This window comes from Salvia splendens, chromosome 6, assembly GCF_004379255.2.
Source record: "Salvia splendens isolate huo1 chromosome 6, SspV2, whole genome shotgun sequence".
Classification (NCBI taxonomy): domain Eukaryota; kingdom Viridiplantae; phylum Streptophyta; class Magnoliopsida; order Lamiales; family Lamiaceae; genus Salvia; species Salvia splendens.
This window is the reverse complement of record NC_056037.1, coordinates 30,810,719-30,835,792: the sequence shown is the minus strand read 5'-3', so window position 1 is coordinate 30,835,792 and position 25,074 is coordinate 30,810,719. Positions and strand designations below refer to the sequence as shown.

The following is a 25,074-nucleotide window of genomic DNA, read 5'->3' as shown; positions in this document are numbered from 1 at the left end:
ATTCGCTGACACTATTCCACGTGTAGCCGTGTAATGATAAAGCTACATGTGTTCTGTATAATAAAAATTAAAAACAAATCTACATAGATAGAAAATCTTAATTTCTCTAAAAGAAGTGATATATCAAACCAATATGATGACTTACTAGTGGTGTTAGGGTATAACTGGCCGTCCGACGTAATCTACAAATGCTAAAATAAATCTAGTAATATGGCCTAATTTAGAAAAAAATAGCGAAATAAAAAATATTATGAACGAGCAATAACTACATCCAACAAGTATCCATAAACTACAAATTTATAATTAGATTATAAAATTTTACGATTGTTTGAAGTTACTCAAGCAAATTAGATATCCTCAACATTCAACATATATAGAAGAAAATTTATGTCTTGATTCTTAAAAAACGAGATAGTTTGAAGTTACTCAAGCAAATTAGATATCAGAAAAAAAATTTATGTCTTGACTCTAAAAAACGAGATAGTTTGAAGTTACTCAAGCAAATTAGATATCCTCAACATTCAACATATATAAGAAAATTTATGTCTTGACTCTAAAAAACAAGATAAGAAAAGAATAATTCTTAATTTAATTAGTTAAGAGTATATTGTTAATTATAATTAAAGGTATCACGAGTACTTTACAAGATATGAACATAAATTCATATGTATAATGCTTGTTTTGTATATACTCAGTAAGGATCACCTAATCCTTTTCCTAATACATTTCCCACTCCACTCTTCACAAACATAATATATGATGATAGGGTCCATTATCTATGTATGTAAGTGTGGAGTAAGAAATGTATTAGGAAAATGATTAGGTGATGCTAACTGAATGTGTGATACTATTAGATTACAATTTGTTGTATATACTGTTACACATATGAGTATCCCATATTGGACATATGACATTACAATCTCTAAATTATCAAACTATATTTTTCAAATTTAAATTACTACTACTAATTAGAAAACTTGAGAAATGAAGTTATTTTACTTTAAAATTTAATGAAAAATCATGACACCTAACATTATTCTATAGCCGACATCAACCAATTAAAAATATTTACCAGCAGCTACAAAAGATGATAACAGAGAGAACATAGAATATGATTGTATGAAGTGTGCGCCACAAATCTAGCCCACCGACACTCTATTCAAATAGTACAATTCTTCGGTTTCAAAACCAAACAAACTAAAAAACTTCTTCACTTTTTTTTGTTGTTGCAAAAAATACTACGTGTTTGAATTTTGATATGTGAGAAAGAAAACTAGAGAATGTAAAGGAATATTGGTGGTGGTGGTGGTGGTGGTGGTGGTGGTGGTGGTGGTGGTATTTTATAAAGTACATCCTCAACAAAGATAAAATAAATATTCAAAACTGGATGGTTCATTATTACCTTTCTAATTAAACTAATTGATCCATGGAACGTGAAAAAGGATCACAAATAATAATAGGTGTGATTTTACGCACACAACACGTGTAATAATTAATGATGTTATATAAAGATTTTTCAGATAATGACCACTATTAAACAAATTGGACCAAGTGCTGCTTTCTCTTCTTTATTTGGTCGTATCATTGTCCCAATTATGTCCTGAATTAAAACAAATGTCACATCATCTCCAATTTCATATACTCGTAAATTATCCTTGAACCAAACTAAAAGGAAGAAGAAAAAAGAATCAAATTTGGAGTGATGAACTTCGCTTTAACTGTAACCATTCCTGAGTGATTTAGGATTTAAAAAAAATTGGAGTACAGAAATACCGCTACGCATATGCTAAACTTTGTAAAGATAAAATACAAGAAATATCAAATTTTTGGCATTTGTAAATTTTGATATAGTATGAGATACCTTCAAATAGTCCATTATTCATCATTTTTTAATGTAATATTCCACCCATCTACAAAAGAATATTCTATCTATTATTTCAAGCCCAAAATTTGATACAGTATGATATGATGATACCTTCAAATAGTTCATCATTTTTAATGTAATATTCCACCTGTCCACAAAAGAATATTCTATTTATTATTTAAGCTTATATTAAATCTTTAAAAATTTATCATTTATTTATATTTTATTCAACTTTCATTTTTTATCATTTTTTATAATTGACGGACCTCGCATTTACCCACCCATTATCACTTATATTTTATTATAAAATTAATATATAAAAGTAAGTTAGTAAACTATTAACTTTTTCAACATACTTATTACATTTCTTAAAATCTATACAAATCAAATAATGACAATTATTAAGAACGAAGTGAATACTAATTATGTAGGTCTCACATTAACCAATACAATTACTTGCCCACTTTTTTTCTCCTTTTGTCATGTTTTATCAATTTACCAATACTACTTATCCATTTTCTTCTTTAATCTTATATTTATCAATTATTAATTATGAACTCGCTTAGTCCGCTAATTATAGTAGGAGCACTTATTTTTAGTGGACGAACTCATATTTTATCAATTTTGCATAAATTTTTTGAGCAGCATTCTTTTATCAATTTTGCATAAATTTTTTGATCGCATGAATGCAGCTCATGTATTCTGGAGTACTTAGCATTTGAAAATTCTAATATATAAATTCTCCCTATATTAAACAGTATACTCAAAAATTACATTCAAATGTAAAATTAAAGAAAAAAAAGAAGATCAAATCGAATTGTGAGGAACAGTGGAAGAAGCAGAAACGGAGCAGAAACCGAAGCCATTACTATTATCGTCCATTTTTCCGATGACAAAATGCCCCAAAATACCCTTCGTTTCCACCAAATTCTCCACACACAGGAATTCCTCGCTGCTAACCCTCTCCGCTTCCCGATCAAATTCGTGGACGAACACGTGCGTCTCCGCCGCCCCACCCCCCTTGCTCCGCGCCAGCACCCCCGCCGTGAAAATCACCGACATCCGCCCCGGTGATGAATCGGCGAATTTTTGATGTTTGTAGATGCAGGAAATAAATGAAGATCAACACAGGGATTTTACGTGGTTCGATTTACTGATGTAAATCTACGTCCACGGGGAGAAATGGGGGCAGGTTTGTATTGCTTGATCTGCCAATTTACAGCTTACAACACTGGCCTGCTTTATGATATTCTCTCTAAAGAGCTTTTTTAGAATTTAACAGAAGCCGTTATCTATCTGACCTAGGTTCTATTTATACAGTGAACCAAGATCGTGGCATGCAGCATTTATTAGGTAGTGGATGTCGTGGAGATCGTGGCGACCTTGCATGGGTCCACTATCCTGCATGAGTTAATGACTGCTTGACACCACTAAATAGATCGTCGGTGTAGTGGAGGTGGAAATCTTGCATGAGTCCACTATCTCCTAGTTCGGTCGAATACTGAGACCGAACTGCTGAATTATTGCCGAGCAGCTTTTGCCGATCTGAGAGTAGAGCTTGATGCCGATCTGAGAGCAGAGCTTGATGAGTTGGCTTTCACCGAGCTGTAGGCTGGGGCCGAACTCTTTGGTTGTGCCGAACTGAACTCTTTAGTCATGCCGAACTGATACTCTGTCTTGTGCTTTACTGCTGTTGGGCTTGTTTAGTACGTACTCCATCACTACCCCCCCCCGAAAAGAGAAGTGAATCACTTCGGCATTCTGGATAAAAGTATGGGGTAAGTTGATGTTTGTCCACGGTCTCATGAAGTGAACTCTTCTTTGACCGGACTTGGTTTGTGTCCTAATTTGGCGAGTTTTATCGCTCGGATCGAACTTTCCGTTGTCCTAATTTGGGGATCGGACTTTCCCTTGTCCTAATTTGGGGATCGGACTTTCCCTTGTCCTAATTCGGCGAGTTTTATCGCGTGGATCGGACTTTCCCTAGTCCTAATTCAGGCAAGTTTTATCGCGAGAATTGGACTTTTGTTGCAGTTCGTTTCAGACGAAGTGCTTGTTTAAGCTGAATTGTGGTCTTGTATCCTCTTTAGAAGCTTTGACGCACAATCGTGGGCTTGTTGCAGCTCGTTTCAGACGAACTGCTTGTTTAAGCTGAATTGTGGTCTTGTATCCTCTTTAGAAGCTTTGACGCACAATCGTGGGCTTGTTGCAGCTCGTTTCGGACGAACTGCTTGTTTAAGCTGAATTGTAGTCTTGTATCTTCTGTAGAAGCTTTGACTCACAATCGTTGGCTTGTTGCAGCTCGTTTCGGACGAACTGCTTGTTTAAGCTGAATTGTAGTCTTGTATCTTCTGTAGAAGCTTTGACTCACAATCGTTTAGCTTGTATATGTTCTAAGAAGGGGATCAGCCTTCGAAGAACAAGATGCCTCAGTAACATTTGTAAGAGACGACACGCACAGAGACAGACGAAACAGACAGACAAAAACGCACAGAGAAAAAAAAGACCAAGTAAGCCAAATAAAGCACAGAGACAAAAAACGCACATAACCTTAGGACCGAACTAGACACAAGACAGACTGACCGGACTGTCTCTTACAAATGGAACTTTTTGAGGTTGGAAATGTGCCATGTTCGGGGTACTTGTTCTCCTGACATGTGAGCCAATTTGTAAGACCCTTTGCCGAGGACTTCTGACACCCGATACGGACCTTCCCATGTGGGTTCGAGCTTGCCCAGCTTTTCTGCTCGGCTTACTTCGTTGTTTCTCAAGACGAGATCTCCCACTTGAAATTGCAGCTTCTTCACCCTTTGGTTGTAATACCGGGCTACTTGCTCCTTGTACTTGGCTGCTTTTATGCATGCCAATTCTCTTCTTTCTTCGGCAAGATCTAGTTCAGCTTTCAGTCCGTCGTCATTCATTTCTGCTGAGAAATTTAGAGTTCGAGGACTGGGCATGCCGATCTCCACCGGAATTACGGCTTCAGTGCCGTACACAAGACTGTACGGAGTTTCACCGTTGGAGGTTGTGGGTGTAGTTCGGTAGGACCATAGGACTTGAGGGAGATTTTCTATCCATTGTCCTTTGGCTTGTTCTAACCGAGCTTTTAACCCTTTCACCAGGATACGATTTGTTACCTCCGTTTGTCCGTTTGCTTGTGGATGAGAGACCGAAGTGAACCGCTGTTGAATATTCAGCTCTTGGCACCAATTCTTGAACGTCTTGTCGGTGAACTGAGCCCCGTTATCCGAGATGAGGATGTGGGGTATGCCAAATCGGCACACTATGTTCTTCCAGACGAAATCCAATGCCTTCGAACTCGTTATCGTAGCTAATGGTTCAGCTTCCACCCACTTCGTAAAGTAGTCCACGGCAACGATTAGGAATTTCATTTGCCGAGGAGCTTGAGGAAGTGGTCCCACTATGTCTATGCCCCATTGCATGAAAGGCCAAGGGCTTTGCATAGTGGATAGATCGGTCTGCGGCATCCTTGGGATATTTGCATGGATTTGGCACTTCGGGCATGTCTTGACGAGCTGCACTGCTTCTTGTACCAAGGTTGGCCAATAATATCCCCATCTTAGAACTTTTTTAGCTAAAGCTCTAGCTCCGATGTGGCTGCCGCACGATCCTTCATGAACTTCTCTGAGGATGTAGTCCGTCTCTTCTGGTCCTATGCACCGCAATAACGGCTGGAGGTAAGACTTTCTAAAGAGGACTCCTTCATGAAGTTCATACCGAAGTGCTCGGCACGTGATTTTCCGAGCTTCTCTCTTATCCTCGGGCAATTGTCCCTGATCCAGATACTGCAAGATCGGCGTCATCCAGTTCGGCGAGCTAGATACTGAATGTACCTCGGCTTCATCAATGCTTCGATGCATTAATTCTTCCGCCTTTGAGCTCGGATCTGAGGCCAACTTACTTAAGGTATCTGCTCGGCTATTTTCCGCTCTGGGAACGCGGATTATCCGAAAATAGGAGAAACTTCGGCTGATGCTTTGCGCTTTGTCCAAATACTTCTTCATTCTCTCGTCACGAGCTTCACTTGTACCCAACATGTGATTTACTATGACTTGTGAATCACAATGGACTTTGAGAGATTTGACGAGCAGACTTTGCGCTAACTGGAGTCCGGCCAGGAGGGCTTCGTACTCGGCTTCATTATTAGTAGTGGGGAATAGGAACCGAAGTGAGTAGGTTACCTCGTGTCCGTCGGGAGCGACGAGTAAAATACCAGCTCCACTTCCCATCTTGTTTGAAGCTCCATCTACGAATCCGCTCCAGCAGTGTGGCGGCTCTACTTCGGATTCCAAGGGCTGTGCTAGCTCGGTACTGGCAGACTTTTTCTGTTCGGCAATGACAGGGATTGCTTGATCGAACTTGGCTTCTGTAAGAAAATCTGCCAAGGCTTGTCCCTTGATGGCTTTCCGAGGTAGGTACTCGATTGAGTGTTCTCCCAGCTCTATGGCCCATTTGGCGATTCTGCCTGATGCTTCTGGCTTGGTCAAAACTTGCCGAAGAGGCAGATCGGTTAAGACGCATACCTTGTGAGCATAGAAGTATGGCCGCAGTCTCCTTGCTGCATTTACTAACGCCAGAGCAATTTTTTCCAGAGGTTGATACCTTGTTTCTGGACCTCTTAATGCTCGGCTTGTAAAGTAGATGGGAAGCTGCTTTAGGCCTTCTTCTCGTACAAGCACCGCGCTGATGGTTTGATCTGATGCCGCTAAGTATAAGAATATTACTTCGGCTTCGGTTGGAGCAGAGAGAATAGGAAGCTCGGCTAGATAACTTTTGAGCTCGTCAAAGGCCTTTTTCTGCTCGGCTCCCCACTCGAACTTGGGTGCCTTTTTCAACACCTTGAAGAACGGCAGTTGCTTTTCGGCTGCTTGGGAAAGGAATCGATTCAGTGCGGCTAGACATCCAGTTAGCCTTTGCACGTCATGTATGGACTTCGGCATTGCCATGTTCTGAATGACTTGAACTTTTGAGGGGTTTGCCTTGAGTCCGTCCTTTGAAACCAAACAACCCAGAAACTTTCCCGAATCTACCAAAAAAGTACATTTTTGGGGGTTGAGTTTGAGGTTGGCTTTTCGGAGCACGTTGAGAGTAGATTTGAGGTTGTCTTCGTACTCCGAAGTGCTTTTGCTTTTGACAACTATGTCGTCGACATACACTTCAACCTGTTTTCCGATTAGGTGCCGAAAAAGCTTGTCTACCATCCTTTGATAAGTTGCTCCGGCATTCTTTAAACCGAATGGCATCTTTTTATAAGCGAAAATGCCGAAATCGGTAATGAAAGCTGTTTTCGGAGCGTCACTCTCATCCATCAATACTTGGTGATATCCTTTGTATAAATCAAGAAAACAGAAAATTTCGAAGCCGATCAAAGCTTCTACTTTTTTATCTATACTTGGAAGGGGATAGCAATCTTTAGGACAGTGCTTGTTTAGATCGGTGAAATCTATGCACATCCGCCATTCTCCTTCCTTTTTCTTGATCATGACAGGATTGGCCACCCATGAAGGATACTTCACTTCGAATAACACATCCGCCTTCAATAATTGACGGACTTCATCATGGATGACTTGACTTCGTTCTGCCGCAAAGAGTCTTTGCTTCTGTTTTATCGGCCGGACCGAAGGATCAATATTTAACCGATGAGTGATTACCTCGGGGGGCACTCCGGTCATGTCCAACGGAGACCATGCAAAGACGTCTTTATACTCCTTGAGGAGCTGGATGGTTTTTTCCCGAAGTAGAGGTGTTCCCGCGAAGCCGATCTTAACCGTTCTGGATGGATCGTCTTCGTACAGCTGAACTGTCATCGAGTTCGGCTCCGGTATGGCTTCGGTCATCACCTCTGACTCCGGCTGCTGTGATTGCTATGCTTGGTGGTGCCGATCTGACTGCTCGGCATTTCTAAGCGCAATTTGTAGACATTCCTTTGCTCTCTTTTGGTCACCTCGGATGACCGCTATCCCTCCTTTAGTAGGGATCTTGATGGTGAGGTGATAAGTAGAGCAAACGGCCCGAACTGTGTTGAGCCAGTCTCTCCCCAGGATGATGTTGTACGGGGACCGAGCTTTCACCACAAAGAACTCGATCATCGTATTGGAGCTTGTAGACGCTTTTCCCACCGTAATCGGAAGGCTGATAATACCTTCAGGGCGGGTGTCCTCCTGGGCGAAACTTTTCAGAGGAAGCGGAGCCGGACTGAGTCGAGCTGGATCCACTTCCATTTTATCAAAACATTCTTTAAAAAGAATGCTGACTGACGCTCCTGTATCCACAAATACTCTGTGGATCAGTTTGTTTGCCACTCCGGCTTGAATGACAATAGCGTCTTGGTGAGGAGAGATGGCTGGGACGGGATCGGCATCTGAAAATGTAATCACTTCGTCTTTCTTCAGCCTTTTATGTGTTGGCTCCTCTTGATTGGAACCTCTGCGTTCTGCTTTTAGGGACGACTTAGTCTTCCCGGCAGGGAGAGCATCAATAGTCAGGATTACTCCATCATATTGCGGCTCGTCGTCGTCTTCGGGATCCTCATGCCTTTTTGGATCCTGAGGATTGCAGTTCGCACTTCTCTGCTTTTTGTTCTTTTTCGGCTGCTTGCTTTGGTATTTTTTTAACGTTCCTGTTTTCACAAGAACATCAATACCTGCAGCCAAATCTCGGCACTCCTCGGTATCGTGACCGTGGGTTTGATGGAAGGAGCAATATTGATCCTGAAGTCGCCGTGCAGCCGATTTCGTCATCCGCTTTGGTTTTTCGAACATATCGGAATGTAGTTCGAAAATTTCCGCTCTTGACTTGTTTAATGGTACGAACTGAGCGGGCGGCTTCTCAGGATTGAGACGTGGCCCCAATCTGCCTTGTACCGGTGCCCTTTGAATTCTTTCAAAAGGAGTTCGGCGAGGAAGCACCTGGCCGCTTTGATCGGGCTTCCTTTTGTCTCCTTGGGATGAGCTGTCTAACGACCGTTTTCGACGGTCTGCCTCATCCGCACGAGAAAACTGGTCCGCAATGTCCCACATTTCTTGAGCTGTTTGCGGACCGCACTCCACGAGCTTTCTGTAGAGAGCTCCGGGCAGGATTCCATTTTGGAATGCCGAGATGACAAGTAGATCATTGAGATTATCTACTTGTAGGCATTCCTTATGGAATCTCGTCAGGAAGTCGCTGATCTTTTCGTCGCGACCTTGACGTATAGAAAGCAGCTGAGCCGAAGTGATTCGGGCTTCCGCTTTCTGAAAGAACCTCCTGTGGAAAGCATCCATGAGATCTCGGTAGGATCTGATGCTGCCTTGAGGAAGGCTGTCGAACCACCTTCTGGCGTTCCCGATGAGCAGCTCGGGGAACAGCTTGCACATGTGGACCTCATTGAGACCCTGGTTCGCCATATTATATTGATAGCGTCCCAGGAAGTCATGAGGATCCTCCAGCCCGTCATAAGTCATTGACGGTGTCCGGTAGTTCCGCGGCAAAGGAGTTCGGGTGATATCGTCCGAGAACGGAGTCTTTAATGCTCCGTACATGGTGAACCCGACATCTCTTCGGTACGGAGGAGATGGAGTTCTCCTGTGGTTCCGGTACCGAGGAGGAGCAGGAGCATGTTGAGGTTGAGGATTCTTTCTCCTGGAAGACACGTCACTACTGCGGTAGTGACTTTCATGTCTGGATGAGGAGGGAGAATCCGCCGTTGTCTTCTCCGGCTGTTGGCTCTTCTGCAGGAAGGTTAAGAACTCCTCCTGCTTCTCGGCCAAGAACAGCTTGACAGCTTCATTTAAATTGGGCTGCTGGGAAGACTCGGTGCGATGACTCCTGGAGTGGCTTGCTCCTTCTTCGTGAGAACCGGAGGTAGATGTCTCCCGAGGCCGTTTTTCAGACCTGCGAGCTGGACTAGCTTCCTCACGGTTATCACGAACGGTATTATGAGTGTTATGTGATCTGGTATGCATTTTTTGGGGTGGAAAAGGGTCAAAAATTCGCTTTATCACAAATTTTGTTCTCTGTTTCCCACAGACGGCGCCAGTGATGAATCGGCGAATTTTTGATGTTTGTAGATGCAGGAAATAAATGAAGATCAACACAGGGATTTTACGTGGTTCGATTTACTGATGTAAATCTACGTCCACGGGGAGAAATGGGGGCAGGTTTGTATTGCTTGATCTGCCAATTTACAGCTTACAACACTGGCCTGCTTTATGATATTCTCTCTAAAGAGCTTTTTTAGAATTTAACAGAAGCCGTTATCTATCTGACCTAGGTTCTATTTATACAGTGAACCAAGATCGTGGCATGCAGCATTTATTAGGTAGTGGATGTCGTGGAGATCGTGGCGACCTTGCATGGGTCCACTATCCTGCATGAGTTAATGACTGCTTGACACCACTAAATAGATCGTCGGTGTAGTGGAGGTGGAAATCTTGCATGAGTCCACTATCTCCTAGTTCGGTCGAATACTGAGACCGAACTGCTGAATTATTGCCGAGCAGCTTTTGCCGATCTGAGAGTAGAGCTTGATGCCGATCTGAGAGCAGAGCTTGATGAGTTGGCTTTCACCGAGCTGTAGGCTGGGGCCGAACTCTTTGGTTGTGCCGAACTGAACTCTTTAGTCATGCCGAACTGATACTCTGTCTTGTGCTTTACTGCTGTTGTTGGAAGCTGAACCATTAGCTACGATAACGAGTTCGAAGGCATTGGATTTCGTCTGGAAGAACATAGTGTGCCGATTTGGCATACCCCACATCCTCATCTCGGATAACGGGGCTCAGTTCACCGACAAGACGTTCAAGAATTGGTGCCAAGAGCTGAATATTCAACAGCGGTTCACTTCGGTCTCTCATCCACAAGCAAACGGACAAACGGAGGTAACAAATCGTATCCTGGTGAAAGGGTTAAAAGCTCGGTTAGAACAAGCCAAAGGACAATGGATAGAAAATCTCCCTCAAGTCCTATGGTCCTACCGAACTACACCCACAACCTCCAACGGTGAAACTCCGTACAGTCTTGTGTACGGCACTGAAGCCGTAATTCCGGTGGAGATCGGCATGCCCAGTCCTCGAACTCTAAATTTCTCAGCAGAAATGAATGACGACGGACTGAAAGCTGAACTAGATCTTGCCGAAGAAAGAAGAGAATTGGCATGCATAAAAGCAGCCAAGTACAAGGAGCAAGTAGCCCGGTATTACAACCAAAGGGTGAAGAAGCTGCAATTTCAAGTGGGAGATCTCGTCTTGAGAAACAACGAAGTAAGCCGAGCAGAAAAGCTGGGCAAGCTCGAACCCACATGGGAAGGTCCGTATCGGGTGTCAGAAGTCCTCGGCAAAGGGTCTTACAAATTGGCTCACATGTCAGGAGAACAAGTACCCCGAACATGGCACATTTCCAACCTCAAAAAGTTCCATTTGTAAGAGACAGTCCGGTCAGTCTGTCTTGTGTCTAGTTCGGTCCTAAGGTTATGTGCGTTTTTTGTCTCTGTGCTTTATTTGGCTTACTTGGTCTTTTTTTTCTCTGTGCGTTTTTGTCTGTCTGTTTCGTCTGTCTCTGTGCGTGTCGTCTCTTACAAATGTTACTGAGGCATCTTGTTCTTCGAAGGCTGATCCCCTTCTTAGAACATATACAAGCTAAACGATTGTGAGTCAAAGCTTCTACAGAAGATACAAGACTACAATTCAGCTTAAACAAGCAGTTCGTCCGAAACGAGCTGCAACAAGCCAACGATTGTGAGTCAAAGCTTCTACAGAAGATACAAGACTACAATTCAGCTTAAACAAGCAGTTCGTCCGAAACGAGCTGCAACAAGCCCACGATTGTGCGTCAAAGCTTCTAAAGAGGATACAAGACCACAATTCAGCTTAAACAAGCAGTTCGTCTGAAACGAGCTGCAACAAGCCCACGATTGTGCGTCAAAGCTTCTAAAGAGGATACAAGACCACAATTCAGCTTAAACAAGCACTTCGTCTGAAACGAACTGCAACAAAAGTCCAATTCTCGCGATAAAACTTGCCTGAATTAGGACTAGGGAAAGTCCGATCCACGCGATAAAACTCGCCGAATTAGGACAAGGGAAAGTCCGATCCCCAAATTAGGACAAGGGAAAGTCCGATCCCCAAATTAGGACAACGGAAAGTTCGATCCGAGCGATAAAACTCGCCAAATTAGGACACAAACCAAGTCCGGTCAAAGAAGAGTTCACTTCATGAGACCGTGGACAAACATCAACTTACCCCATACTTTTATCCAGAATGCCGAAGTGATTCACTTCTCTTTTCGGGGGGGGTAGTGATGGAGTACGTACTAAACAAGCCCAACAGCAGTAAAGCACAAGACAGAGTATCAGTTCGGCATGACTAAAGAGTTCAGTTCGGCACAACCAAAGAGTTCGGCCCCAGCCTACAGCTCGGTGAAAGCCAACTCATCAAGCTCTGCTCTCAGATCGGCATCAAGCTCTACTCTCAGATCGGCAAAAGCTGCTCGGCAATAATTCAGCAGTTCGGTCTCAGTATTCGACCGAACTAGGAGATAGTGGACTCATGCAAGATTTCCACCTCCACTACACCGACGATCTATTTAGTGGTGTCAAGCAGTCATTAACTCATGCAGGATAGTGGACCCATGCAAGGTCGCCACGATCTCCACGACATCCACTACCTAATAAATGCTGCATGCCACGATCTTGGTTCACTGTATAAATAGAACCTAGGTCAGATAGATAACGGCTTCTGTTAAATTCTAAAAAACTCTTTAGAGAGAATATCATAAAGCAGGCCAGTGTTGTAAGCTGTAAATTGGCAGATCAAGCAATACAAACCTGCCCCCATTTCTCCCCGTGGACGTAGATTTACATCAGTAAATCGAACCACGTAAAATCCCTGTGTTGATCTTCATTTATTTCCTGCATCTACAAACATCAAAAATTCGCCGATTCATCACCCGGCGTCGCCCCGAAGTACCCCCTCGGCCCGTCCACCACTATCACGTCCCAAGCGACGTCGTATATGTCGTTCGGCATGTCGTTCACCGCCAATTTGCACTCCGAGAATAGCAGATTCTGCACCGGCCTGCACTCCCCCCTAATTTCCCCTTTGCAGTGCTCGATCAGATCGTACAATTCGCTCGCCTTCGTCGTGAATTGGACGTCGTACGCCTCGATCGACGGATGCCTCTCTTCCAATTTCGCGATCATGTAAGCGCTGTCGCCGATGAACACGCTGCGGCCGTTTCGGTTCAGGGAGCTCCAGAGCAGGGTTTCGTGGGTGATCCCGAAGACGAGGAGGTTGCAGGGGGCGGCGCAGCAGCGGAGGACGGCGGCGACGGCGCTCAGCTCCTCGGCGGACATGCGGGAGGCGGATGAGGCGTTCAGGGCGGCGTAGTGGACGAGCGCGTCGAAGACGGGCTTCGGGAGCTGGGAATTGGAATTCACGGCGGCGGGTGCCCTGGCGGTGAGGAGGGTGAAGGCGAAGGTGAAGGCGAAGAAGAGGATGAAGATCAACAGCCACGCGCGGTGGGAAGGGCTAGGCGGCGGCGCTCCACCGCCGGGCTTGTGGTGGAGAACGATGAACTTGGCGCCCGCCTTCATGTTTATGAACGCAAGGTGTTTGATGAAATGCGTCTTCTACTTTGTACTTCCTTTTTTTTTGTAAATCTGAGATGTAAGAATATGAATTGGCACTACTAGTGCCACTATTTACTAGGTCACTGCTTTTAATTTTATAATCATGGTTTTCTTTATTAACCTTGTCTTTTTTACTTTTACATTTTTTAAAATTGATTTGATTGTATAGGATATATGAAGATTTTGAATTTGGGTCCCAATTTATTGTGCTAGAGGAGCAGAAATAAAGAGCATGGAGAAAAGAACCCACCGATCGACTAACTTAGTTTTAAAATAATATTATAGACATTAAAGCATCCACAACGGTGGCGTCCGTCGCCACGGCCGTCCGCGCAGCTGGCACGGACGCTACCCGCCGCTGGCACGGCGCTGCTCGATGCATTGAGCAGCGCCGTGCCAGCGAGCAGCTGACGTGGCGCGCTGGGATTCGTCAACAGCATAGCCGTTGTGTTTAAATTTTTTTTAATTAAAAAATTGGTTTTTAATTAAAAAAACCGATAAAAAATAAAAAAAAATCATTTCCCAAAAAAAATATATCCGTTTATAACCGTTTTTTTTCCACTTTTTAATTTTTTTTTTTCATTTTTTTACCCCAAAAATACACACTTTCATCTATAAATACCTTCAATTTCATGTAATTTTAAAAAAACAATTGGGGTTGGTGCCGCCGGATGCGTAGTCTTCCTCGGGTAATATTAGCCAATAATCATGTAATTTTTAATTTTTAGGAGTTTAATTATGTAATTTTTTATTTTTAATTTTTTTATTATGTAATTTTTAATTTTTAATTTTTAATTTTTTAATTATGTAATTTTTAATTTTTATGATTTTAATTATGTAATTTTTAATTTTTAGGATTTTAATTATGTCTTTTTTATTTTATTTGTAATTTGTACTATTTATTGTGTTTTTAATGAATTTTAGTATTATGGAAATGTTTTTGTGTAATTGAATTTTAAATTAATTGTGCTCGTCCTAGCGGAAGAGCACAACTGTGAGTGTTGTGCTCTTACCAGAGAGCAGACAGAAAAAAGTGGGGTCGGGCCCACAACCATGCAGCTGTCAAGAGCACGGTTGTGGATGCTCTTAGTAATTTTAATAAGTGAAGTGTATTAGGAATGGTGGAGTAAGAGATCCTTACCGGTTTTAAACTTCCACCGAAAATATAAAAATAATAGAAATTAAAAGGTATAACCAATCAGGTTTGCCAGGCAATAATAAAAAGATAATCAGAATATAACTATCCTCTAATATGAAATTGCAGCACCATGAATATCCAATTCGAATATTATAATATGGTATGATAGTGAGTACTACTATTATACGTGTAACATATAAGGAAAGCCATCCACACAAAATCAATGGTATGATATTTTCTATATAAGAGCATCCGCAATAGCTGACGTCCGAACGGTGTGCCGGACGTCCGCTATTGCATCCAATGAGGCAGACGCGGACGTCCCCGACGGACGAGAGGTCGTCCGTCGGTTTCAGCGGACGTTCGCCCCGACGTCCGCTATTGCGGCGTAACGACGGACGCCCATTTTTCTGATTTTTTTTTAAAAAACACTATATATACGGCTCGTTGCAAACTCTATATATACGATTTTTTTAAAACTCTAACGCATGTATTATCATAAAATATGAAGGCCTAAAACAAAAACATATCATACTCGTTCGGCTAGCAGCAAACTATACAGATTCAAGGCATAACATGTACTTTGTTTGAATCGTTTTTTGGTTTGGGATGAGTTTTTTTTTTGTGAACTATGTATTTTTTTATTTAAATATGTATGCTTTTTTTTGAAATAAAATGGTTGCCTTTTCCCGTATTCGTGTCGAAGTTTTAATTCCGTAAAATTGCATATTTGTGAATTTTGATTATTGTGGATGTCCGTCGGGATGTCCTTGGGGATGTCCGCTATTGTGGAGTGGGATGTCCTTATGACGTGGCAGTGTTGTTGGATGTCCTTATGACGTGGCAGTATGTGTTTTGGGATGTTCGTCAGGATGTCCGCCGGGACATCCGTCCCTATTGCGGATGCTCTAACTCTTGCAATTGTGTACCTCCGAAATTAATTGAGCTACCTCGGCGGGTAATATTTTTCATATAACGTTACTTGATGTAGTGGTTTTTCTTTTAAGGCTCGGCTGTAATTTATGAATCGATTTTAAAGTAATTTGTAAAGTTGTCTGATTTTTTTCCATTAAAAATGATCTTTAGTACTCCCTCCGTCCTATTAAAGATTACTCACTTTTCTTTTTGGTTTGTCCCACCTAATGTTTTGAAAACCGGACCAGCAAGCGAACTAGCGAAGCTACTGGTTCACGGTTCCACAGGTCGGACCGTTTTACTGTAGCAAATATAATTAAATATATATTAATTAAATACATCAAATTTATTATATAATAAAATGTAGTTTTGATCAAATTCATATAAATAAATATATAATTTATTGAATAATAAAATATTATTAAACTTAACTATGGATAAGTATAATTAAATTTTAGTGAAATATAAATATAATTATATAAATATGCACCTAATATATTAAAATTTACATATAATTATATATATATATATATAGAGGTGTGATCAAATGCAAACTCCTATCTTTTGTATAAACTACAAACTTTAATCCTAAACAATCTTTAATCACAATCAACGGCTGACATGATCTATCAAATGTTAATGTCAACGTGCAATACAATTTGTGTCACCAGGGACTTATGTCCCTGTGCTGATTTGTCTGTCATGACTCATTGTTTTGGTACATTTTTTTTAATGTATACTGTAGAAATTGTTGTGCTTGACTGAAAATATCAACTTGTCATATGTAAAAAAAAATATCAATGTAGCATGTTTATTGAACCACTGCAAGTTTCAAAAGATCAATGAGAGCAGACGCAACAGTATTCCATTCTGTGGTGACAACATATTTCAACGACAAGATATTATTAGAGAATGTATACAACATGTTTCGACCTGAAATGTCAGCACACCATTGCCAAAATCATAAATTTTCAACCAATATCAACAACGACGTCTTCAACAAACTCTTACATAATAATTACCAATGTCAAGAACAATGTCAACAACAACTGAAAGCTTCAAAAGATCAATGAGAGCAGACGCAACAATATCAACAACAACTGAAAGTCAACACAAGGCGCGTTCTATTCTCCCTGATGATCGACTCTAGACAGCTCGTGGAGTCCCTTTTAATTGATATAAAAATCAAGAAAATCTCTCTGCAAAAAAGGTTCAGGGGTAATGCAAGCTCTACTATTCCAGCCTTAGAACAATGGCAAGCCGGAATGTCAATGTAAACAAATCAGCTCGTGGAGTCCCTTTTCATCCCTATGTTTGATGAAAAGAAAAAAATCTAATGGCAAGCCGGAATGTCAATGTAAACAAAATTGCAACAAATCAGAGGCTTAGAACAATGTCAACAGAAACTTTCAACACACATTATCAACGTCACAGCCAAGATGTTGCTGTACTTTCCAGATTTAATTCCAGGCAAGCTGGAATTTCAACAAAATTGTTGACATTGATGACATTTATAAAAAAATGTCAACACCAACTACTTCAGGATACAAAGATGATATGATAAGAGTTAAAGAAAGGAAGGACAGAAAATAAGGTATGGGAAAGCTAAACAGTATCTTCAAATCCTTTAAAATTACAAGTATTACACTATACAAATTTCATTAACCCCTTCAACTAATAGATCTTTCCAAACGAAGATAGAAGGAATTCCTCACGTGATTGTGAAAAGAGGCATATATTTAACAACCCCGGGGTCCAGTTTTATTTGAGATTCCAAGTTAGAGACATCTTGTTAGTTGCTCAAAAGTAAGGATCTTAATTTTCATTCACTAGTTTTCACCATAGAATACATGTTGACAATGATGACATTTATAAAAAAATGTCAACACCTTTCCCAGACTCATACATTTTCCACCAAACTCAACAACGAGGTATTCAACCCACTATTAGACAATAATTCCCAATGTCAACAACAATGTCAACAAAAGCTATAAACCACCATCACCAATCCTGAAATCATACAATTTCCACTAATGTCACCACAAAATGTCAACATATTGCAACAATGTATACAACAACTCCAAATTACCCAAATAGCTGAAAAACAGATTAAACTAGGGTCTTGCTGGAAAAACAGATAAAAAACTGGGTACAACAGAGTGTGCAAAATTAGTGGTGGGCGTGTGATTTTGAATCGAGCATTAGTTTTTCGGCTAATAATACGAACAATTACCAAAATTAAATGTTACCACGTTTGACAACTAGGTTTTTTGCTGGAAAATCTCACCATCGATCGAATCAGCGGAAGCTTGGCCACGTCGTCTTACAGAGCTCATGAGGCCGGCGAGAAAGGTAGACTTCAACACTAAATCCAATTTGATGTTTCCGCCGAACGCAACCACGGACGATTTCGGAGGGAAGAGGAAAAGGTAGAATGTGGTGGGAAGTAGGAGGGACGCAATTAAGGGGATTTGGTAACGTGAATAGTGTAGTGAAGCCGAACGACGCAATATACGGGATTTGATAATCTCAACAAAATCAGCGTCCAATTGTGAGACCCGATTCTACCCCTTGGTGACACATTTTATAGGGAATGTTGACATTATTTAATCACCTATTTTAAACCGTTGATGAATTATATTGGGCCTATAGCATTAGAGTTTGTAGTTTATCATGACCCTATATATATATATATATATATATATATATATATATATATATAGGATTGTGATCAAGATAGAACCATTCTTAAACGTAGAACAAATGCCAAACGGAGGTCGTTAGATCTTTTAATCCAATGGTGTTGATTTGCACAACAACTTCCCATTACAACCAAAACTATTATTAATGGGTGAATGCAGAGAAGTGAAAAAATAAAGTATGCATGAACTCTTCTTCGTTTCATTCATTCTTCCATCAACATGTGAGTTTTTTCACATGTTGAGTCCGGAATGTCGTGAAAACATAGTCTAATATGTATGATTTTTAATCTTGACCGTCATTTTTTCCTCATCCAATGAATAAAATATGTAGAGTTCTAGGTTCTACACTTAAGAATGGTTCTATCTTTAACGCAACCCTATATATATATATATATATATATATATATATATATATATATATATATATATATATATATATATATATATATGACAATATTCAAATTTAGTGTAATTACTATTAAAGTTTATTAAATAACAAATATATAATTAACATATTTTATTTACAATTAGTCATAACTAATTAATCAATTTATAATAATAATAATTAATCATAGAATGAATGAAATTTATTCATTGATTATAAGAATAACTAAAGTTATTGTTATATCACAACAATTGAAGTGGTAGAGTGGTAATGGAGATGGACTTATACACATGAGGTCTATGGTTTGAATCTCATTGGCCTCAAATTTTGGAGAAATCATTAAAAAATTTTAAAAACCGATTCAACTGGTTGGCGGTCCGCCAACCACCCGGTTCATCCGGTCCAAAACGGCTCAACCTTCCAGCCGTTTAAAGTGGTAAACTGGACAGGACTGAGCACCGGTTCGCGGCCGAACCGGTCCGATCCAGTTTTCAAAACATTACTGGTCCCAACTAAGATGATCAATTACTAAAACTGGAAACACCTTTCTCTCTAATTTATTCTATCTCTTACTTTACTCTTTTAACTTCACACACAAAATAAAGTTGCATAAATTCACGTACCGTTCAATGAAGGGGTCATCTTCCTCGGGATGGAGAGCGTATGATTTATTAATCAATTTTTAAAATAATATGCAAAAGTGTCCGATTTTATTCATTAAAAAATGATCTTCAGTATAATTTGCAAAATGTACAAGGAACATGAAAAATCCGAGATTAACGGTTATATAAAGCGAAATGCTCTATTTCACATCATTTCAAATTTAAGAGGTAGAAATTGTTGGACGATCCAAGTTTTAATGTAAAATTAGTAAAGTATGAGAGAGAAGGAAATAAAATGAGTATAGTACTGAAATTGATTTTACTAATGTTATATTTCTTCCGTCCATTGAAGATGACCCACTTTCCTTTTGGATTATCCTAAATCAAAATGACTCATTACTAAAACCGGAAGCACATTTTATCTCTGTTTTATTCTCTCTTATTTTACTCTCTTCACCAACACACAAAATAAAGATACATAAAATCTTATCCCGTTCAAGGAAGGGGTCGTCCTTGGGACGGAGGGAGTATAATTATCAATTCATCAAAACTAATTGTGCTATCGCGTCATATGTTAAACATTAAATACATAAAATACATATAAGGAAAATTCAATTGGGTAAGGGCAGAAGGGCCCCCATCTCAGATTCAAAATATCCCATCATGGCTGGTGTAAGAGCCGGAAGTTGCAAACATTTGTAGATAAGAGATGAACCTGGACAACTATTCACGTCGTTAGCTTTTTAAGAGACGTACCCCATGCGCACAGATGAGCCCAATTGAGATGTTGGGCCATATCAAACTTGATTTGCTATCATGGTTAAAAAGTATTTTTCCCAAACCAATCCTAATCTCAAGCCCAACGACCAATAGCCCATGGTGTACGACGCCAGTCACATGGAGAGGAGATCAGCCGTGGCATCACACGCGTGTGAGTTTTACTATCAATCACTTGTGCACATAACTATTACATGTAATTATGAAGCCTCTTGAACACTTGATTAATGTAGGCTCATTTATAAATGTAAAATTAACATAAAATTATCGATTTAGAGATGAAAATATACCATACCATCTACTCGAAATGTAGGTCGGTCATATATCATTTAAGTTCACAAAATAAGGCATTATATCATTTATATATGATTTGATCAAATTTGATCACACTGCGTTGACAGTCATATGATTCTAATAATCCCCATATGAGTGGGAATAGAACCGAGATGCACAACAAGACCAAAAAAGTTTGAAGTCAGTTAAGTGTTCACCATTCAAATTATCAAACGTTTAAATTTTCAATGTTGTCGCAATTGAAGTCCAGAAACAGATTGACATTCCAAATTCACACTCTACCATGATTGAACTGTTTCTAGATTTAGTACAAAGTTTGGTATTGCTAAGAGCATTCACAGTAAGGAGGGGTCATCTCACAGTCCACCTCTAATTTCCTCCTGTGACGTCATCAGCCCATCTCACAACCCATCTTTAGCCTATCTTACAACCTATCTCACTATCTATATAAGTTCATTTTAATTGTTGGTATTTATTAATTATTAAAACTTCAAAAATGAAATATAATGGAGAAAAAAATAGAATTATGGCTTTACACTACTTTAATACTAATACGAAAATCTTCTTTGTATTAGACTTTTGGAAAACAATACAACGACAAACAAACTTTAAAATAAAATTCAAATGTGCATCAATGGTTACACGCCCTACGTGCCCAAATCTCTTCAATCATATCGTGCTGGAGTCGATGATGGGCTTCTTCCTAGCGGGTACTAATAAATGCGCAAAGCCTATGAGACCCGCCATGTGGTACACCCTTTTGTACGGGCTCGCTGGCCACACTGTGGCTTGATCCAACGGCATCTTCACCCCAATTGGAGATGCCACCTTCAATCTCGACTAGCATGTTATGCATGATGATACAAGCATATATGATATCAACGACCGCCTCTATGTAGAACAAACGCGTCGAGCCCTTGACCACTGCCCATCGTGCTTGGAGCACAATGGTTGTTCCACATCGTTTTGCATAGCCTTTTGCGCAACTGCACATCCTTTTGACGTTGCGCAAAGTAAGCTCTCTTCAGACCCGTTGGGCATTTGATCATCTTCATAAATGCGGGACACCTCGAGTATATCCCATTAGCCAAATAGTAGACCTTACTATGCTGGTTGTCGTTGCCCTCAAAGTTGATGGTCGACTCAATCCTCTGCATTGTTCATTAATGATGAGCGATGACTATAGGACGTTGATGCGTTGTCCGACCCGGCTATCTTAAGTACGCATGTCAAATCCACAGTCGCTAGTCAGCAACGTTTTTGAGGATGATCGTCGGGTGCTTGCCTTTGACCCAGTCGTTAATTGGCCTTTCGAAGTAGTCGGACAGTTCTTCTAATCCCAATGTGCTGCCCAGCATTCCAGGAAAGCCGTGCACCCTCCCGTGCAGATCAAGTAAGTCATGGCAGTCGCTAGGGGTCGGCTTTCGAAGATGTATAGGACCAAAACTCTCGATGATGCCCTTATTAAAATACTTCAGACACTCGCGGCCAGTCGTGTCGGCGAAGTGAATACACTCGTCAAACATGTTATACGCTCCTCCGTAAGCTAATTCTCTTATTGATGCACTTGTAGTGCGATAATCCACGTCTACCGCTAACATTGGCCAGTTGTTGGACGTACGCGTAACGCGCTGACAAAGTGTTTACAATGTGCACGAAAAGTTCTCGATTCATTCTAAAACACTGACGGAAAACCTCTTGCCCACACCGTGGCTCCTCAGCAAAGTAGTCCGCAAACAGCTATTCGGCAGCCCCGACGTGGTCACGGCTGACTCGCAGTCAATGCCAGATCGGTCGAGGGACCGCCGCCTCCAGCTCTTCATGCGCGCGTCATTCCAGTTTGTGCATTGTTTCGCTACAAGGCTTGCGAAATGATCTCATCTAATGGGTCCTCATCACTAGAAGCCATTTTTTAGAGAAAACAATGTTTACAAGAGAGAAAATTGGGCGTGAAAAAATGAAATGAAATTAGGTTAGGGGTAGAGACATGGTTCTCGGTTTCGTTTTTTTTAAGGAGGATCGACGATGGTTTCCCATCTACCCCCCGAAGTGACTCGAACCCCCGGCTTAACGGTCGGAGGTGAAGCGTCTTACCACCGAGCTGCGCTTCGTTGTCGGGATGGGAATGAACGAGTCAGCCAACCTTTTCCCCAAGCACGGGTCCAGACCAGTTAACCTATCAACCCAATCAATGGGACGTCGTTAACCTATCTCCCCCAGCGCCTGGGTCCAGGCCAGGACTCAAGAACCCCCCAGGGGAAATTAATCCCCAAGATGCGCCTCCCAGGGGTCGAACTCGTGACCTCTAGGATGGCGCGGTATCCTTGCATTCCTCCTCAACCACTTGAGCTCGGTTTGTGGGTTTTGGGTTTAGAAAATTCTCATTTATAACCGAGAACCGAATGGTTAGAGCTAAAGAACCAATTAGTGGATTGAATTTATATTTTCACTATAATTATTTTAGTAATTTATAATTCATCAAAAACTTAAAAGTTAAAAGCGAAACTTTAAAAGAACTCCAAGTGACTTAGAAGGACCGCCGCTGCTCTCTCTAAAAAAGAACGGGCCTACTCTCCTCCTCGCCACTCTTCTCTGCTGCTGTTGTTTCGACGCAGCTGCTGCGCCGACGACCGCTGCTTCTTCGACCAGCGTTGCTGGTTTGCTTCTCCGTGCTAGGATATGTAAGAGCATCTCCAAGGGAGAGGGTAAATGGAGAGGTAAAGAGAAATAACTATCATATTTACCTCTTCTTCATAAAATTTCATGGTCCATGGGAAATGGTATTTGAGGAGGTATTATACCTTTTTTTTCATTTTGAGAAGGTATCTTTACCTCTTCTTGATAGAAAATGTATAAAGTTAGTTATTTTGTTTGCTTTTCTACTTTATCTTCTTTCCTTGGAATCCATTACTTTTTAAGAAGGTATAATAACATTTTTGAGAAGGTAAATGAGAAATATATCTTCTCAATATACCTTTCTCCCTTGGAGATGCTCTAACTGAGTTTTGAAGCTTTGTTGAATCCTGAATTATGAAGCTTTGTTGAATTCTTAAGCTTTATTATATTCTTGAGCTTTATTTAACATTTTATTACTCATTTAGACAATTAGTATGAGTATTATAACTCTTCAACGTACAAGTAGGGGTGGCAATTCATGCGTGTTGGGTCGTTATCGATTCAACCTGTTAACGACCCGACTGAGTAAGGGTAAACACGAACACAACCTATTAAGAAAACCCCAAACCAAACACGACACGAACACGACCTTGGGTCAACACGACACGATAAGTAATTTTAGTATTAACAAATTCAGACTTAAAAAAAATTCACATTTCACTCACATTGTGTACCCTATCTCAAATTTTAAAATAATAAAAATTAATAATACTCCCTCCATCCCATAAAAATTATGTGCACTTTCTATTTTCGTCCGTCTGACAAAAAATATGCATTCCATTTTTGGAATGCTATATCAATTTAATAATGTATGTCACACTATCCACTAACACTACTACTTTAACTACCATTCTCCTCGTCTCTCTTACTTTACCATACAATTCTCCTCCTCTTTCTTACTTTACCAATTTTATCTTAATTCTCGTGTTGTATCCATTGCACATATTTTTATGGGACGGAGGGAGTATGATAATACCACCTCCGTCCCACAATAAGAGACGTATTTTGCCATTTCGGTCCATCTCACAATAAGAGTCACATTTCACTTTGACCATAAATGGTAAATAGGACACACATTCCACCAACTTATTTCACTCACATTTTATTATAAAACCATTATAAAAAAGTGAGCCATATATTCCACTAACTTTTCCAACTCACTATTCTTTACATTTCTTAAAACATGTGCTCACACCAAATGTGACTCCTATTGTGAGACAGAGGTAGTAATATTTTTTAAAGGTTGGACCCAATAAGGACACAAATCCAATAAGCTTTTTGACACAAACCCATTAATTTCGTGCAAATCGTGCCAGATTATCGTATCGTGCCAAAAATTGTCAGCCTTAATACAAACTAATTATTTGATGTTGCTGAGGTAACAAAGTACAATATCAACAAGTCCAGAGCCTTTGTCCTAGCGGCAATGAGCTTTAGACATTAATGTATGAGATGCCGAGTTCGAGCCCTCTTGACATCAGTTGTAATTTCCTCCTTTCTATAGGAGTTTAATTATAATTTACTCCTTCATATAGGAGTTAAATTTTCAAAAAAAAAAGTACAATATCAACAACACATATTTGTCATTTGATGTTGCTAATTATTCTATGTAATTTTTGGTGTTGATGACTAAAATGAAAACTGTAATGAAGTTTGGCGATTTGCAGCAACATACATGGAAACCGATTTCGGTTTCGGTTTCGATTATGGATTTTGGAAAAATGGGAGTCGGTTAACCGACTAATCGGTTCAGTCGGAACCGAGCTGATCGAATCCCAATGCCTAGAGTAAGGTATTTTATAGGTGTAAAAAACGAAAGGGCACTCAATCGATGCTCGATCGGCATGCAATAGGCATCGATTGGCGGTCGGCGCCGACCGCAGCGCATCGACTTCAATAGGCACCAATGGGAGCATGATGGCCGATCGTTGCCCCCTATTGTGAATGATCTAATATCTTTAGGGTCGAGTCCCAGATTTGCTTTAGAGTAGAGGTGCCCACGGTTCTAGAACCGGCAGTTAAGGTTCGAAATCACCGGTTCCGGTTTTGAAAATTACCGAACCCGAGGGTGTTTCACGGTTACGGTTCCAAAATCACC

The 25,074-nt window shown here is 40.6% G+C and overlaps 2 protein-coding genes across 2 annotated transcripts; both read right to left on the bottom strand.

Annotated features, from left to right (window-relative positions):
- Positions 1 to 2,581: 2,581 nt before the first annotated feature.
- LOC121807189 (protein IRX15-LIKE-like) lies at positions 2,582 to 13,595 on the bottom strand. The gene is made up of 2 exons (XM_042207399.1): positions 12,806 to 13,595; positions 2,582 to 2,931 (listed from the first exon to the last, which is right to left on the bottom strand). Exons 1-2 carry the CDS (start codon positions 13,449 to 13,451, stop codon positions 2,672 to 2,674), a joined length of 906 nt encoding a protein of 301 aa, XP_042063333.1. The 5' UTR covers positions 13,452 to 13,595; the 3' UTR covers positions 2,582 to 2,671.
- A 7,583-nt stretch (positions 13,596 to 21,178) lies between these two features.
- Positions 21,179 to 21,901, bottom strand: LOC121809097. The gene is made up of 2 exons (XM_042209644.1): positions 21,557 to 21,901; positions 21,179 to 21,451 (listed from the first exon to the last, which is right to left on the bottom strand). The coding sequence occupies exons 1-2, from the start codon at positions 21,899 to 21,901 to the stop codon at positions 21,179 to 21,181; spliced, it is 618 nt and encodes a 205-aa protein (XP_042065578.1).
- Positions 21,902 to 25,074: the final 3,173 nt, after the last annotated feature.